We start from the raw sequence: 17,396 nt of genomic DNA on the forward strand, positions 1-17,396 counted from the left end.
TATTTTTCCCAATTTGATTTAGCCATTACAAGGCCATTACAGGGCCATATACGTGTGTTTCACCCCTTCCCCTGTAGTGATGGCATAAGCGTGGGGGGCCCTGTCGGCCTGGGGCTCGATTTGGTTGGTTCCCCGGTTATACAGGCGGTGCTCGTGCATCCGGGCCCCGTAGGGACGGATCCCAGGCTCCTCGCCGTGGCATTCCATCAGGGCCGACTGTGCGGTGCCTGATCGAACTGCGCCCCCTGACGTCGGTGGAGCCATGCTGGCAAGACCAGCAGGAGGCGGGATGTTTGGTAGAGAGGAATAGATACTGTCGACTGCCTGTCGACGTGAGCCCTCTATCGCCCCGGTGCGTACATTGTACCGCATGCGAACTTGCCCAGTGGAGTTCTTGCCTCGACACCTTTTCCTGGAACAAAAATGTCTTACAGTAAATTTTGAGATCCAAAAATATCACTGCATTGGTAAAGACGGGAGATATTGGAATACTGACCCAAACACTTTGGTATAAGCAACCTAATTGCATGTCTCTTGATCTCAAAATGTGCAAGTTATTCCTCATGACTTATTAATGTTCCTTGTATATTTAGACCCAGTTGGTAAAACAAATTGGAGATAAAGAAACGAACCAATAACCCAAAGAAACAAGAATTCAACCGACTAAGAACGAGCACCCAAATTCTATAAGGTATACGTACCGGGCAAAACTTGTGGCATAACACGACACGAGGAGCATGACCACCACAGACAGAGTGGAGCAGAGTGCGATTAGTATACCTCCGTGGTTGTTCACACCCGCAGTGGTCGGTGTTCTCCCTGTGGTTGTCTCGACGTCGTCTCCGCCGACAGATGGCGCACATCCCTGCGACTCGAGTAACATGGCGGCCGGATAGGCGCTGACAATGGCCCCACCGTCGAATTTTAGAACCACCGACGAGAAACGGGTGCCGGTCCGCCTGGAGTCCACGCTCCACCGGTCATATCCGAGTACGGGTTCCCACCGCTCCAGCACACAGTACCGACCTGTTGCGTCTTGGAGACCGGTGCTGCTGGGTGGAAGCGACCTCAGCTCTAGACCGTTGATCAAGATATCGGACTCCCCTTCGCACGGGTAGATAATGGCTAAGGGTGATGACATCGTCACAGTGCCCGCAAGGCCAGCCTTGGTCTGGACAGCGCCTCGGCTCTGGCTTATTCGCATGTAGGTAGTCTCATCCGTGTACTGTTCTATGGGGATGCTTAGAACACTGGTTGAGGACTTCCGACTGGCGATGTACTGCACGACAAGTACCACCTGGTCTGCAGTGAGCAGCACCGCCTTTTTGTCGTGCATCTGGTAGTCGTACCATCTCGGGATGCCAGGAGTTACCCTTGTCAAATGGTTGTCATGGAACGTCAGAGTGGTGTTGTGGTAAGGAGCCAAGATCCTCCAGGTGTGGATGCAGCCGGTGGGTCCCCAGTGGGCTAAGACGAACCGACGACCCCACGTCTCCACTGGAGGCATTTGCGCCACTAGATAGACGCAGTAATTGAACAGCCGTAGGACATCGGAGCAGTCATTGCCGGCAACCACCGCCACCGGGTAATTAGAGGTGATCTTGGTCCCCGTCAGGTCATGATTGCTCCGTATCTGGGCCGACCCGGCCCGGTCCAAGACAAACTCGACTGGCTCACCCGCCCGGCGTTGCAGGCCATCGAAGGATGCCGTCGCGCTGAGTTCCACACTTATCAGACTTTGGTCCCTTGTCGCCGTGACGACGAATTGAGAGTGGTATCTCTCATCAGCATTTCCGCCCACCACTGTTGGGTGAGTGTCAAAGGTCAGGACGAAGTAGTCTCGCCCCAAGGCGTCGGTCGGGATCGCCGTGAAGCCGTCGGAGTGGAAACGGACAGCGTGCTGCTCCACCAGGCACCTCACGCTGACGTCGGAGCTAGCTGTTACGACAACTGCGCTGTCAACAAATCCAGAACCCCTGGCAAGGGCATCTGTTGTCAGATTGAGCACCACTGACTCTCGATAACCAACACCGACGCTGTGCCGGATAGTACCGGCGGGCTGGGACACATTGACTAGGGTCATCCCAGCGGACTCGCTCGTGACGATGACGAACGGGTAGATGCCTCCGCCCGTTCCCACGGGGCTTGGAATGGCGAAGATAAATTCCTGGCCTTTGCTGTCCGATGAAACTCCTTTAAAATAAACAAAACAAACAACACATACTCCTTGAGAGTCTTTTTGATCCACGTAAAAAGACACTGTGATAGCAGCTTGCACACAACGGTACATCCGAATAACATAGGCTACCAGCAATCGCTAGCAACTTCGATAGTTGTTTTTCAGTTGATCATTTGTCAACTTTTTTGTTTATTTAGAAAACCTTGTCCATGAAATGGGATGATTGGTCGGCAGGTTGAACTAACCCCTTAAAGATGTTCGGGTGACTATAAATTTGACTATGAGCAGTTGAATTGAAAGAATCCAGAATGACAAGTCGAACACTGAATGCACATGACCGCAATATATACTTAAAAAATTAAAACGGCACGATGTTTCGATCTTAACAGGATCTGCTTCAGAGGCAAAATCATTTAATAACCATCAAAGTTGGAAATTGGGACAAAATAAATTTGACAAAAGAAGCTTCATTTTGTCTTCGCAATATTTTTGAAGTTAGGCATTTAAAAAGGGACACATGACAGGAATCTTTACGTCACTTTTTTTTAAAGTTCAAGATGCAGAAAATGGTCAGGGTTTTTTCGTGATAAACCATTTGTTAAACCATTTTTAGCAGTGGCATAATATTTTGAGTAAAATACATCACAAAATTACAGATGACAAAACTCTGATAAATAAACTGACGCAATAAGGAGGAAAATACACAGATTACATCCTGCAAACTCTATGCAAATCCTGATACAAACCTTCGCTGCACCCACTTTCGACTGCACCTTCGCCCGTGCTGCACCCAGCAAACCAGAGCATAAGAAACAAGCCCCATCGCGGAGCCATGATGCGACGTGAAACAAGTATACCAGACGAGAAACAAGTCTTAAGTGAACCAATACCTATCCAATCCAGTTCTTTTTATCATCAATCCCTGGATCCGTGAATGCAAACTGAAACAAATATCACTTGTTGGAGTTTGTTCTGACTGAGTAATGTAATACTATTTTCGATTTTTTTTGTTTTTGTTTTGAAAAGGGAATCTTTCAAAGATTGCCTTTTAAAAAAATAAACATATCGAAAGCAATTCCATCAGAAACTATTGTAAATGGTGCGGACTAGTTTTTATTAAGGAAGTGAATTGCAGTAGTGTGTGGATTGCTGTTGCACATTACGATAATGCAAAAAAACTGCTGTGAAAAGCGTTTGAGAAAACTGCGTGCTAAAAATTGTGAGTATAAAGGAATGAAAATAAACTACTCTCTGCCCATGGAATAAAGAAGAAAGATTTAAAATCCAACTTTTTTATTTTTAATCACGTGCCTTTTTATATAAGCCGGAATATCTGTTTACTTTTGTGTCGCAGACAGTCAAAGATCAATCCTCTTCCCCTGCCATATGCCTGTTACACAAGCTAGTCACCAACAGTCAGATCTTATGTAAGCAAACAATGTGGCAAGTCGAATTCAGTCAACAGACAAAAGCGGGCAAGAAGTAGGCACAGCTAGCTGGCTTATCAATCACTACAGTCAAAGCATAGCTGTATATTACACGTAAACAGTCACAGCCAGTCAATCCTGCTCTATGTAGGCTGGGAGCTCTTAACTGATAAAAACAGTCTCTGGATTGATTTAGACTGAAAAGGAAAACTTGGCTCCGAATGTATGTTTGCATAGGAGGGGTCAGGGTACGATCTCCAGTGAACATAATTTTTGATTAAAAGCAAATTCGAATATACTTATGATATATATTTTTTTAACTTAGAGACATTATACAGAGTATTATACCCACGTATCCTCGGAAAGTGAAAGACGCATATATATTTTTCACCATTATATTTTTAATCTCTAAAAAATCAAGCGGTTTCGTTCTAAAATAAACCACCATGACAGGAAATGAGGTATTTTCGGTTTTTCTGTTTGTCACACCAAAGCGAAATGAAACGATATCGTAGAATAAAAATAGTTTGAAATGTTTAATTATCTGTCAGTCATCAGTGATGTCGGCGTAAAAAAAGGGCAACGTGCTCATTACGCTTGCGCACTTAGAATATACCTTTGTGTCATCGGAGTGTTGTTTTTAATTTCAAACGATTCTTATCTAAAAAAAATGAGACACGATTATTCTTAATTGAAATAAAACAACGACAGTATTTTCTGGCAAACATCAAGATTTAGGCACATCTGTTTTGACGACTTTTGATTGCTTGCTGGATTCAGACTTGAATCAAGTTTATTATTGTCGATCATTATTACATGGCGCGCCTGATGAACAAATCGTCAGCACCCAACGCAAAAAAAAAAAAAAAATGTGTTCGGCAACGCTGCACCGTGCGCCTTCTCTGTGTTTGCCCGGAAATAAAAAGTACTTGCCGATCGAAAACCAGACAAATATTGGTTCTTGGTCTTTTTTTTTTTTAAACAGTTTTGCTTGGGGGGGGGGAGGGGGGCTGGCGCTACAGCGGACAGGTCGTGACGATTTCAGGTTGTTGATCAACTTGCAAGGAGCCCGCGCCCGCTAGAAGTGCTCACTATTATTGACAAAATGTCGGTGTTGTGCTCACGTCAATATTGCGTGAAGTGTGGTTTAATGACAAACTTTGTGGTGCTAGGCTATCAGTTTCCTTGACACGGCGATTATTTCGACACATCAACTTCTGTTATCGAGGAGGGTTGGCTTCGCAGCAAAATCACCCGAGTCTTAAATCAAAAAATGACTTTAAAAAACTCAATTTATACCCAGGCAATGTAACTGTTTGTCATGTTCCTTGCGAAATAAAAACAAAAGTGTTCAGAACGTTCACACGTAATTCTTTATTCATAAATACCTAAGCCAGTTTACCCATTCCTATTGGTCAAGAGCCCGTCACGTGGCCGGTTTTAAACGGTTGATAAAGACCGGCTGGCTGGTCTAACACTTTTCTAGTGTCACATGAAATTTGGACTCCTATAAAACCCGGTGCCTTTTAGCGTTTTATGGGTTGAGCGTTCACAGTCCTCTCGTAGGCATGCGAAATAGTACCAGTGAGTCTGTATTTCGAAATCCACAAATTGGCTCGGGTAAATTATCAGTATCCAGACTCCAACCGGTCATAAACATAGTGTTTAAAACCGGCCAAGCACACGTTTATTCGCTTATTTAAATTGAGTATACTGCAAAACGGTTTCGAGGACTTATACCGTATACTGCAAAATTCAGAAATTCCATCTTATGAATAGTTCCATCTTAATTCAGAGGACTGTCCTTTATTTTGTAATATTAAAGATTCAGTACCTTTTTTTTTTAATCAAGTGAACCAATTACTAATAGTGTTGTTTGTCGAATGAGATCGCAGATTCCAATCTCGTTCCAGTCATTTTACTGTCCTTAGTTTGACAAACTATTATGCCATCATTTTGTTACTGTTTTCTCATTCTTTTTCTTTTCTTTTCAGAGCCCCTGTGAGAAGGACAGCACAGGTACGTCCACCATGCATAAGGCGGCCGCTAACGGACACCTGGAGTGCTTACAGCTGCTGTCCCAGCGCGGTGGCGAGCTCACCCAGCCGGATATCACCGGGTGCACACCGTTGCACGCCGCGGCAAGGAACGGCCACCTCAGTGAGTAGAGAGTCGGCACCACACTTCGAAAACTATAAAGTGTTGAAACGGGGGCCATGCCCCCCCCCCCAAAAAAAACGAACCCCCTTTTTAACAAGTGACGTTGCAATACAAGCAGGCACTGCGTACACAACCATCTTTTCCTCAAACAAATTTGGTTAAAGTATTAAGAAATTGCTTCAGATTGCACCACAGAGCATCTAGAATCCAAAGTGGGCCCGAACCCCACGCCGTAATTTTGTAGACCCACTTTTTGGGGGACAAACCTTTTTTTTTTGGGGGGGGGGGCGCGAAAAAAATTCTGTTCTGGATCCGCCCTTGAAATAATACCAGTGTGGTGGTTGTTGAAACTATAGGCCTACAGTGTTTATTTGACACTACAGTATTTTTAAGGCCGTATAGGGCCTCGTTTCTATGACTTATTGAAACCCAATCTACCATGTTCAAGACTTAAGCCAAAATGCGTTCAACTGTACTAACCCAGCCCCTGAATTTCACTTTTTATATGTGGAACTTATTAACATGGATCAGTTCATTGATGATCACGGTGGTTAGATGAACAACGATGAGAACATCCTCCTATAGATTGAGTCAAATTGTTCTCGTGGTGATTTGGGATTGGAGGGATGCGGTGATTTAGTTTTCAAAAGCAACTTAATGTTCCCGTCTCGCTTTAACCTGTATTATTTGGTACTATTGAACAATAATTATCTTGGGCGCTTTCTCTCACCACGCGCAATTTCAGAAGCCGTGAAGTGGCTCGTGGAGGCCGGCATCGACATCAGCCTACAGTCACGCAAGGGGAAGACAGCCACAGACGTAGCCAAGGCGGGCGGATACTTTGAAGTGGCTAAATTCCTTAAAGAAGCTGGTAAAACAAACCTTGCTATACTGCAAAGCTTATACATTACTATCCGAATATCTGATATATTTTCTCGCAAGCTCCCGTCCAGAACATAATATACAGTGCTTCTAAACATTACAAAGATGATTAGTGCATAATCCAGTATTAAAATGTACATCTCATTGACGCCAAGCATCTCTTTGACGCCATCTTATACCAAATCTTAAAGATGGCTGTTATTTTTCGATTATTTTTGTGTGTGTTGACAGGCCGAGAGAAGTTCGATTGGGAGAAAGCTGACAAGTACGGCAAGTTGAACTTCGTGACCCGTTGAGTTCTTGGCTGCGGTTGCGGCCCCGCCTCATATATACCAAATGTTCAACTAAAGGGCTCATGTTGCACGAGGCAAAAGCAAATTATTTGTCGATCAGCACTTGCACTCGGACGGTCAAACCCAAGCAATAACAGTTGAAACCAAAGACGAACTAGGATGTTAGCCTGTGTAGCTTGTACATATTCATTCGTGCATTATGTGTATGAAGTAGGCTAGGAACCAGACCGGAGAACTCCTTCCATCCAATGCAGAAATATTGGGGGGGGGGAACCAACTTTTGAAATCAATCGAAAGTTTACGCTCAAATTCCTGATGATAGCAACCACTAGTGTCTTTTCTCGGCTTACGTCTCCGTGGAGCCCATTAGTCCTTGCATACAAACCGATGAGAAGTAACGCTTGTGAACCAGTGCCAGGTTGTCAAATCGTCACCGACACCACGAAGTCCACTACGGTGTTACTTCGTGAAAACCGCTTCATAACAAATTTTGGTTTCACGAAGTAACACCCACGTGTGCGCGCTCACATCGGACACTGGCGCGAACGATTTTCGTTTCCACAAATACAACACTGTTAATACGGAAATACAATTTTGACAAAAAAAAGCTTTGCAACTTTGAAATTAATCCGTGTTCTTGTGGGATTACAGACAAATTTAATAAAAGCCTTTAAACTGGTGAAGTAAAAATGGGTGTACCGAAAATGTATCGAGTGAGCGCACAGTGTACTTGTGTGTTAACCGTACTTCGTGAAAACGAAAGTCACTCGGTTCTGTAATACGCGAGCGTAGCGCGCACTCAAGGCCACTCGGGTGTTATTTCGTTGTATCGTTCACGAAATGTCGCTCGATATGTGTTGGTTCCTCATTTAATTAAACAACAATGAACAGGAAGAAAGATAATGCCATAGGGTTCATGTTATGAGTCAAATTGAAAAGCAAGAAACTAAACTCCTTTCCTTTTTTCCTATGCCATACACGGTATAATACTCATAGATTCGAGCAGATTTTATCCGTGAAATTTAGGTTGATACAAACATAGGCTATGATACAACTGCACACCTTTATTCAATATTTCTCCCCGGGATATTCGTGAGCAGTAAGATTGCAAGGGTTCATATTTTGGCAGTCAACATATTCTTTTAGCGGCCTAAGCCAGTGCAGTGTTTCAGTAGTACACCCAATTTGGTATGTATTTATTCACTATATCTTGCATCTGGTATTGTCACACTGCGCCGACGATTTCTAGACGTTGCTATACTTGCCCGCATTCACTTGCATGTTTGCGAGGGAAGGTTTTCTTGGGATTTCTAGATTGAGAATCGTGCCCTGCAATGACTTCCTTCTCGGAGAGAAGTCCCGAAGTGCCTCCCAAACAGCGCCAGAAAAGCTTCATGGGATTACTTCCCCATTTATATTCCAGATCCATTTTATCCCCGGATAGAATAGTGTGGCACGGTGAAATGAAACGAAAATCCAGGGGAATAAAGTGCGCTGGTCGCGTTGCTTTCAGCTACGGTGCACTTATGAGTCAATATTGGATGTGCCGAGAGCAACGGTATGCTGTCGATTTTATGAATATCAGCACCAACAAATTCAATAATTGTTTTCACGTGAGGTTGAAACATTTCAGTGGCCTGGCCCACATCATATACAAAAGCCTCCGAAGAACACATTTAAGATTTAAAAAATAATGGAGTCGATACGATGCTTAACCTTTGATTCGAGATATTAAAAAGTTCGTGTAATATAGTTCGTGTAATATATAATAATATTAAAAGAGAAGAACACGAGACACTTGTTATGGGTTGTGATGTTTTGTTTTAAGCTACTGTCAGATTTTGAGCAAAAGCTCTTTAAAAGCCGGTGCTGCTTGAGATTTACGTTTAAGAAAAAAAGAAGGACAGACGCGTGTTACTTCTGTGCCGTGTGTGTTTAACCTAGATTTGCAAGACAGAACAATAATGAATGATGCGATTTTGTTTTGTTCTCTCTCCGGATCATCTCATCAAGAGAAATCATGGGGGCCGTTTAGACTTCCCAACTTGATTAATTGGGCCCATCTCAGCTGTCGTGTGGTCTGCATAAGTGTGAGTGATCACTGCTGGTGAGGAGTCTTATATACCTGTCCAAAGAGCAGTGGGGAATTCTTTGGTCGCTGGCACTGATGAGCTAAACCATCGCCTTGAATCTGATGTTCTTCTTTGTGTGCCCATCGACAGTTCGCGGCTGGATGGTCAAGCCGGACGATCACGGGATACGATCCGTTGACTGGCACTACCTCGTTTCCGATATATTACCGTAGCCAGTAACTGATTTTCTGATTTTCTGGTAATACAAGAACGATTGAAGACAAATTCACCTCAAGCATCATCCTTCACTCTTAAAAAAATTGAAGAAGTCAAAGCCTCGCTCGAAACCAGTGTTGTAGGTCTGGAGCCCAGAACTCAGACTCGGTTCGTCTCGAGTCGCAATTTCGGTGACTCGGACTCGACTCGAATCACATGGGCAGAAGACTCGGACTCGACCCTCTCAGTGATTCGGACCTAAAAGCAAACTCGTAGATTTCAACGGCTTCTTTAAGAAACCTTAAAGCTTTCGATATAGCCACAGTCTGAGAGGACCATGGCCAGATTGAACCGGAATCGGGGCTCTATTTGGGCTAACCCTTTTTCGGGTCAAAAAATGACGCTTTTCCGGGTAAAAAACAGACATTTTTCCGGGCCAAAAAGACACTTTTCCAGGTAAAATAAACGACACTTTTTCGGGACCCAAAATGAAATTACACTTCCTCCGGGTCAAAAAGTGACACTTTTCCGGGACGAAAAAAACCCACACTTTTCCGGGACGAAAAAACGACACTTTACCGGGACAAAAAAACGACACTTTTCCGAATAATTTTTGACCCGGAAAAGTGTCATTTGTTTTTTACCCGGAAAAATGTTGAGCCAAGTAGGACTCTGATTCCTGGTCGATCTGACGATCGAGGGACTTTGTGTAGCCCCCCCCCCTTTTTTTTTTTATATAGTATCCCCAAAGCTGAATGTAGCCCGCAGGGCCTTAAGCGTATAGCTCCATTCCTGCACGTACATATAGCCAAGGACATAACAATATGCTGCCTTCATCAAATTTAGGCCACACCCATTGTCGTCTATGGGACCTAAAATAATGTAGTTAATGACCTAAACGAAGCCCAATTAAATGCTGTATCTAAATGTTGCCGAGGAAATGAGTTACACATGTACTTGTATGTTGCCGGGATACATTATGTCTGTGTTACTACAGTATGAAAGGTATCGCAGAACGACACTACATTTTTATTTCCAACACGACGACAAAACACAGCTTACATCAACATACAAAGAGCCAGAAATTATTAAATTACGTATTCTCTCGAGATCTCTTTAGAGTGCTACCAATGGACGGATCGAAAGCTTCAGGGCAACTCATTAAAAAAACCACGGTGTCACACATTTTATTTGGGTGTATCTGACTGAAACTAGTGGCAACTTAAGGCTATTTTGGTGGATATTTGGAGCAGCAGTGATTGAGGATTTGGTCACGTTTAGCTTGCCCCGTTCGATCCGTAAAGAAGACGGATGAGTGTTTGTGTGCCCGCAGGAAATAGGGTCCGTTGCAAATGTAATCGTGTTTGTTATAAATGATGTTTCAGGGGCCGGTATATACCAGAGATCTCCGACATTAATAACCTCGGCACACGACACGGCATTTTTTTTTCTTGTAAAGATACAACCGGAGTAAGTAATTGTATGGCATTTATATATGGCATTTTCTTATTTGACCTAATTTGGGGCGCAACATGACGTTATTTATGACAATATTATTTTTTTTTTAGGGGGGGGGGGAAGGTTTTCCTTACCATGCGGTTTTTGACATTGTGAAAATCCAAAGCGTTAGCACCAAATGTCAATGGGAATCAATGCGTATCGAGCCTTTGAGTCCCGGCGCGCGAAATGGTAATTTTTGTTTTATTTTAAGGAAGAGTGCTTCTATTTTTTTATATGAAAATTGAGGATTTCGAACAATTCAAATAGACATTCATATTTTATATATTTGCAAAGTTACATATATTGCATCAACAGGAGGTCCTATGGATAACAATAAAATAAACTCATGCAATATAAACCAGAATAATGCACTCATTAAAACAAATAAATGATACAAAATTTGATTCTTAATATCCCCATTACAGTTGTAAGGGCTGGTGTAATATTTTGACTAAGCTATTTCCCTTGGAATGTTTCCCTTCATTGTTCAACATATTTCCACCTGCACCGAGCGCGTGTATATATTCGAGCCTATTGTTCCCTTGTAATACTTTATATTAAGCGGCCGACGCCATTAAACAGTGGTGCAGTTATTCAGGTTATAAGTTAAGCACTGTAGTTTGAAAGGCAATCGGGAGAGATACGCTTTACGGGAATAAACAAGGTCTTAAATTGAACCCCACCAGTTGTCAAAATAGTATCGAAATGAGAAAGAGCGAGCAACGAGCACAGTTACGGCTCAGCATCTTGCGAAGGCTTGAGTTTCAGTCGGAAGGACGAAGGGAACATTCATTCATTCCAACTATACTGCGGAATCGGCGGACATTTTGGTAGTAATCCGATTGCGGCGTGTACAGCGGGCAGACGCGCAACAAGGACAACAACCGTGATTCATTGGTGGAGTATAGCATCCAGCCCTTCGGTATGCTCAGTGTCACGTCAAAGTATTCAGTGAAGACATTTCTAAAGGTAAGACATAATTCAAATGTTTACGAAACCGACCAACTCGCAGTTTATACTTCAATACCCCCATCGTGCATGTATAGTGTGAACATCTAAGCACTGTATAGTATACGTAATCGCTAAATCTGCTCGCATACCTGTACCCTTACTGTGCAAGGAAATATTCATTAGACTACCATGAATGCTTAGGAAAAGACAAATCCGGGAAGACAACTTGCTCTTCTTGATCACAATCATATATACGATGACTAATCGTATATGTTCAAAACACAAAACTTAAAAATGGTCAGAATGAAAACCAAGGCAGAAAACATCACGTATCAGCACACATACCACAATACACAACTAACCACGTTTGTGGCCTATTCTACCCTGACATCAGTCTAAAAAAAATATGCATGTTAAACTTGCGCGATCCCCCTGGCATGCAGGTAGTATTTATAGTCAGCTACTGAGCACACTTTTCAGTTCATCTAAGCAAAATCAACAATGACCTCGTTTAACCCCTAGATGACCCTTGACCTCAAATGTCTCATCTGAATGACCTCGTTTAACCCCTAGATGACCCTTGACCTCAAATGTCTCATCTGAAGTCCCCCTTCCCAAAGATTTTTGTCGCCAAGTTAGGTTGAGATTGAAGTCTGACTTTTCATATGACAGCACTAGACAGTTAACCTAACCAAAATGGAACACACATACACACGGAGGGAAGGAATACACTATCGCAAAATCCCCCTTGCTTTCTTCATCTCGACCCATAAAGATAAATCAACGCATATCCACCTAATTCGAATTAGTTGGCGAATGTAGGTGGCGAATTTCTGCTCTTTAGAAGACTCAAAGACTTGAAAAAAAATACAACTGCACAACGGCACGTTTGGTCTTTTTAATTTGATTTTCCTCTTCAATGTGACACAAAAGATAAATTTACAAATGTAATCAGGAACTCGACTGCAGCTCCTTTATCTTTCCTGTGCATTTAATAAAGCCATACAACACCAGGTCACATCGATTGTTTATCAGCTTGACATGATAAACAAACGAGAAATTGCGAGCGAAAGTCACTTACATTATTATTTCCGCGAGGGAGCAATTATTGTAGCGCGTTGTGCTAGCAATTTGTGTTTTGGGATGTTTATGTTTATCGTTCGGGGTTTTTTTTGTCCTCGTGTAATCATGCCATCAAAAAATACATGTAATTGTTGAAATATGTTCAAGGTATTCTTTGAATAATATCAAACTTAAGAAAAAAAAATATCTAAATGTACTACCATTACAATTGACATAAATAAAGTAAGTAAAGTCTGTCCCGAGCCAATATGGCCCTTTAGGCCGGTTTCAGTGGCATGAAACGACTAAGAATATTTGTAGTCCCCCTGGATTGGATGCTAGTCCATCGCAGGTTACTCCCCAGCTAATGCCGGTACCATTTATACTCCTGGGTGTGAAGAGGCTTGCCCAAGGACACAACATATGGCCGGCGACTGGATTCGAAACCCCTGACCCTCTGATCATGAGACAAGAACCCTAACCGCTAGGTCACACTTCCCCTAATAAAATTACTGATCTCGAACTTAAAGCTTTACACAAATAATTCTTGAAATATTCAAGCTCAATGAAAATGCTTTGGCTAAAACACAGCCTCAAAAGATTTAACGATGCTGCTAAGGCAGACAATGGACCTTTCTATAGCTAGATGGCCAAGTCGGGGATATACAATCATTGAGATTGAATATCAAGTAGAAAATAACCAACGTTTCGTAAGCTTTGTTGTCCATGTAGTTTGATATGTCTTCATTCGGCAAGCCGGGCAAACCCGTGATGGATGAGGGACATTTGTTAATGTTCTGTTTTAAGTGCTATTAATAATAAGGACCCTTACATTGTCACTCTGATAGAGCTAGAAATCAAACATTAATCCCAGCTACTCTTCATTTGACGACACGAGTTCAATTAGTACAAACATGTGACGAACGAGGGAGACACGTTTTTCTATCTACAGATGTAATGTACTAGTACTTTAAGTGCCATTATGTTGTCAATGTGATAGAGTTGGCAAAAAAAATACTAATTCCTACCACTTTTCATTTGACGGCACGATAGATATTTGATATATTATTTTCTGTTATATACACATAATTTATATGCTGATTTAAGTTCCATCCCTAAGTTAATAAACACTAACCCGTTGATAGAGTGGGCAATAAAATATTGCCACTCTTCAGTCGATGGCACAATTTACTTTTCATGAGCAAACCTGTGATAAACGAGGGACTTTATATTTACAGATAATGTGCTGATGCAAATGCCATTTCCGAGTTAAAATCAACATTATTGTATAATGTTACGTCCTACTATATATAATATTACGTCCTACTAATATGGCGATAGTCATGAAATATTTCGATTTAAAACTATTATGTACACGATTTTGATTCCTGATTAAGATTTTTGTACTTGATACATTTTATTTGAGCGCCGGCAGCGTTTCAGATTAGTATTCATTAATTTGAAGTTGGGGTTCAAATTGTACTGTTCCAATTTAAACCGGTTTTCTCATTGGTGGCAAATCTGGAACTCTCTGTGACGTTTGGATTACCTAATTCCCAGTTCGTTTGTTCTACATGAACATCATTGTGTTGTGTGTTGCTCCAGTGCAGTACGAAGGGCTGTCAACGTTTATAGGACAGTTCGTGTATTGATGCCGCGCAAAGCTTTTCTAATACTGATCAAAATATTTATTAATGAATAAGGGAATAAATGTGTGCTTGGGTGGTTTTAAAAACACTCTGTTAAAGACCTGTTTAAGACCGGTCTGGATGCTGATTATGGCGAGGGTAATTATAAGCATCCAGACTCCAACCGGTCTTAAACATAGTGTTAAATACCGACCAAGCACATATTTATTCCCATTCATTAATACATTTTCGGTCAAAAATCCAAACTTTTCGGTCTTAAAGTCACAAATTAAAAAGTGTATACGATTTTGTTCAGCTGTTTATTTCATGTTTTTCGAAACACCCCTCTAGCTATATAATGGAGTGTCCAGCTCGCGAGTAAAGTCGTAAATAACTCCTTTTATGGGGATTGACGCGCGCGTCGCGCGTATTGCGCAATGTCGCGCAGAATGCAGCTGTGGTGGTGCGTTTGTGCATTAAGGGCTAGGAAATACTGACTCACTGGTATATTGCGCATGCCTTCGTGAAGATTGGGAACGTTCAACCAATAAAACGATAAAATGCACTGGATTTCATGGGAGTCATATCTCGCAAAACAATTTCAAACCACACTCGTTTGCTGGTCGTGCCCACTATTTTGATGACTGAGAGGTCGACTGGTCTCCGTGTTGGTTGTTACAGGCAGAAACATTAGGTTGGCTTGTCTGCTGTTGTTCTGTGGGTAGACTAGGGACCGGCGCCGGCCTCACACGATTACCACGCGCTGGCAGGAAGGCCTGTTTATAGGCGGCCCGGTACTTGGAGTTCACCATACCGAACAGAAAGGGGTTGATGGCCGAGTTGAGATAGGACAGCAGCCGGCATATCTGAAGGGCCACTAGTTCCTGCTCGTACTCCAGGGCGTCAGCCGAAAGCAGAATGGAGACGAACTCAAAGGGAGCCAGAAGTAGAAAGAAAACGGTGCCGTTGATGACCAGCATCTTGGCTACCTGGTTGCGAGTATGGATGGCTCGATCAGGTACGGGCACCGCTTCTCGCTGACCGATGGGCTGATCTGCGCGCTGGCTCAGTCGACGGACAATCAACGTGTAGACGGTGGTGTTCAAGATGAAGGCGATGAAGAACGGTACGGTCTGGAGGGCGTTGGAGTAAGTGACGGCCCACTCTTCCGCCGCCACGCACCATGCGTACTGGTTGGCGAGGTCGGCGTACTGCTCCTCTTCAGGCCAGACGAAACACAAGTATTCGATGACACTGTAGCTAGGGATAACACTGATGGCAATGAGCACCGAGACGACCCAGGAACATGCAATGAGCTTGACTGTGCGGTCCCAGCTGCTGATTACCCGATGCCGCATTGGTTTACAGATGGCGTAGTACTTCTCTAGCGAGACTAGACTGATGACAAACAGCGAAGCGAAGTAGGAGACATCCACGACCAATTGATGCAGGAGGCATTCGAAGACGCCATTGTAGGTCGGCGAGAAGTTGACCGAGCTGATGCAAAAGTTGTAGATCTTCGTGCCGATGGCGAACACCAGAAAGGCGATGTCGGACACGGCGAGGTTGGCCAGGTAGAAGTTGGTCAAGGAGCGCATTTTCGGCACACGGTACAGCATCAGTAGGAAAGCAAGGTTGCCGATGATTCCGAAGAACATCAGGAGCGGCATCAGGACGGCGATAGCGACCGTGTCAAATGCTGTGTAGAGGTCTATCATTGCACCGGTCGGATCAAGCGTGTAGTTCCACATAATGTCACACGTTGAATCCATCTCTCTTTACGCAGTGCCGTTCGAACTCGGGAAAACAAATCGCAAACGGTTGTACAGACGATCCGGAGAACTCCGCATCCACTCCAGTCTCAAACTCCTGATGTGGTTCTCGTGAAAGAAACAGCTTTTGTTTACGGAAACGACGACAAAGTAACGTGCCAACCGTCGCAGACCGACGAAGTTTAGACATGACAATAATAATTGTGCAAAGCTCCTCATTTATACGAACCTAACACATTTCTTTTCTACCCCGCCGCAGAGAGCACATTCACTTCAGTGCTGTGAGGTGGAGTTACCATCTCTATTAGATTGCAGAAGGCTTATTAAGATGCTGATGTCATTCACTCGCTCCGTGCCATACGTAAAGTCTTACACCCGCGAGGTTTTCTTTCTTGAACAGAAATGCATTTAAATCGATCGAATGTCAGGTCGACCTTTTGTCATTTTTGGCGCCCCGTCTTCTGTATATTCGATGGTGATTTCCTGCCCTTATCTAAGTGATCAATCACCAGCAAGTACATTACTGCGATTGAAGCCACACGCCACTAAATATTTTTCAACGATCGGAGTTGACGGTCCGTCCCAAATATTAATAGCCGTAATCGGAAAGAGAGCAGAACTTCATACCCTGCACTTTAATGCATTAATGTTTCATCGTAGAAAGACGCCCTTGGTACACAACTGTGTTTGTATAGTAATTCGACGAGAATCGATTTGTTGGTTACAAAGGCGAAATATATGTAACACCAACAATTTTGGGTGGCGTTGAACGATTGTGGCTGCACTGTTTCAACCACAATCGTGTAGCATAATTTTGTTGCCATCAAATACCACTCCATATCAACCTTTAGCAGGATTGACACAATGGATCAACATCGTAGTGGAAGCCTACCTGCAAACGGAAGTTGCCAAAAGGGCAATGACTAGTTATGAAAACAATTCATGCCGTGAACATCTTGAAATGTAAAAAGAAAATTCACGACTTGTCGTGAAAAAGTGACAATTTGTAGTGAAACAGTCTCAACTTGTCGTGAACCAAAATAACACTTGTGAAAAAAAATCATGATGGCGCGTTACATTTATTGACTAATCGTGAAGAAATTCACACCATTGTGAACACATTTTCACAACTGGTGTTTCCCTTCAGGTTCACCATATGTTAGTGGCCCGTTCAATCAGTGTCCGGTCATGTGACGTCATCTTAAAGGTGTATACCTGTATATTAAAATGTGTTACCCAGAGAAGTATAAGTGA

At 43.0% G+C, this 17,396-nt stretch overlaps 3 protein-coding genes across 3 annotated transcripts; 1 reads left to right on the forward strand and 2 right to left on the reverse strand.

Moving 5' to 3' along the window:
* Nucleotides 1-13: 13 nt before the first annotated feature.
* Nucleotides 14-3,098, reverse strand: LOC119727212. The gene is made up of 3 exons (XM_038199075.1): nucleotides 2,926-3,098; nucleotides 658-2,193; nucleotides 14-455 (listed from the first exon to the last, which is right to left on the reverse strand). Exons 1-3 carry the CDS (start codon nucleotides 3,011-3,013, stop codon nucleotides 37-39), a joined length of 2,043 nt encoding a protein of 680 aa, XP_038055003.1. The 5' UTR covers nucleotides 3,014-3,098; the 3' UTR covers nucleotides 14-36.
* A 954-nt stretch (nucleotides 3,099-4,052) lies between these two features.
* On the forward strand, nucleotides 4,053-6,944 carry LOC119727215 (ankyrin repeat domain-containing protein 42-like). Its single transcript, XM_038199078.1, has 4 exons — nucleotides 4,053-4,067; nucleotides 5,601-5,766; nucleotides 6,512-6,637; nucleotides 6,880-6,944. The coding sequence occupies exons 1-4, from the start codon at nucleotides 4,053-4,055 to the stop codon at nucleotides 6,942-6,944; spliced, it is 372 nt and encodes a 123-aa protein (XP_038055006.1).
* Nucleotides 6,945-15,002: 8,058 nt separating this feature from the next.
* On the reverse strand, nucleotides 15,003-16,291 carry LOC119727216 (allatostatin-A receptor-like). The gene has a single exon (XM_038199079.1). It carries the CDS (start codon nucleotides 16,140-16,142, stop codon nucleotides 15,003-15,005), a length of 1,140 nt encoding a protein of 379 aa, XP_038055007.1. The 5' UTR covers nucleotides 16,143-16,291.
* Nucleotides 16,292-17,396: the final 1,105 nt, after the last annotated feature.

Source organism: Patiria miniata, unplaced genomic scaffold (assembly GCF_015706575.1).
Source record: "Patiria miniata isolate m_02_andy unplaced genomic scaffold, ASM1570657v1 HiC_scaffold_20, whole genome shotgun sequence".
NCBI classification, from domain to species: Eukaryota; Metazoa; Echinodermata; class Asteroidea; order Valvatida; family Asterinidae; genus Patiria; species Patiria miniata.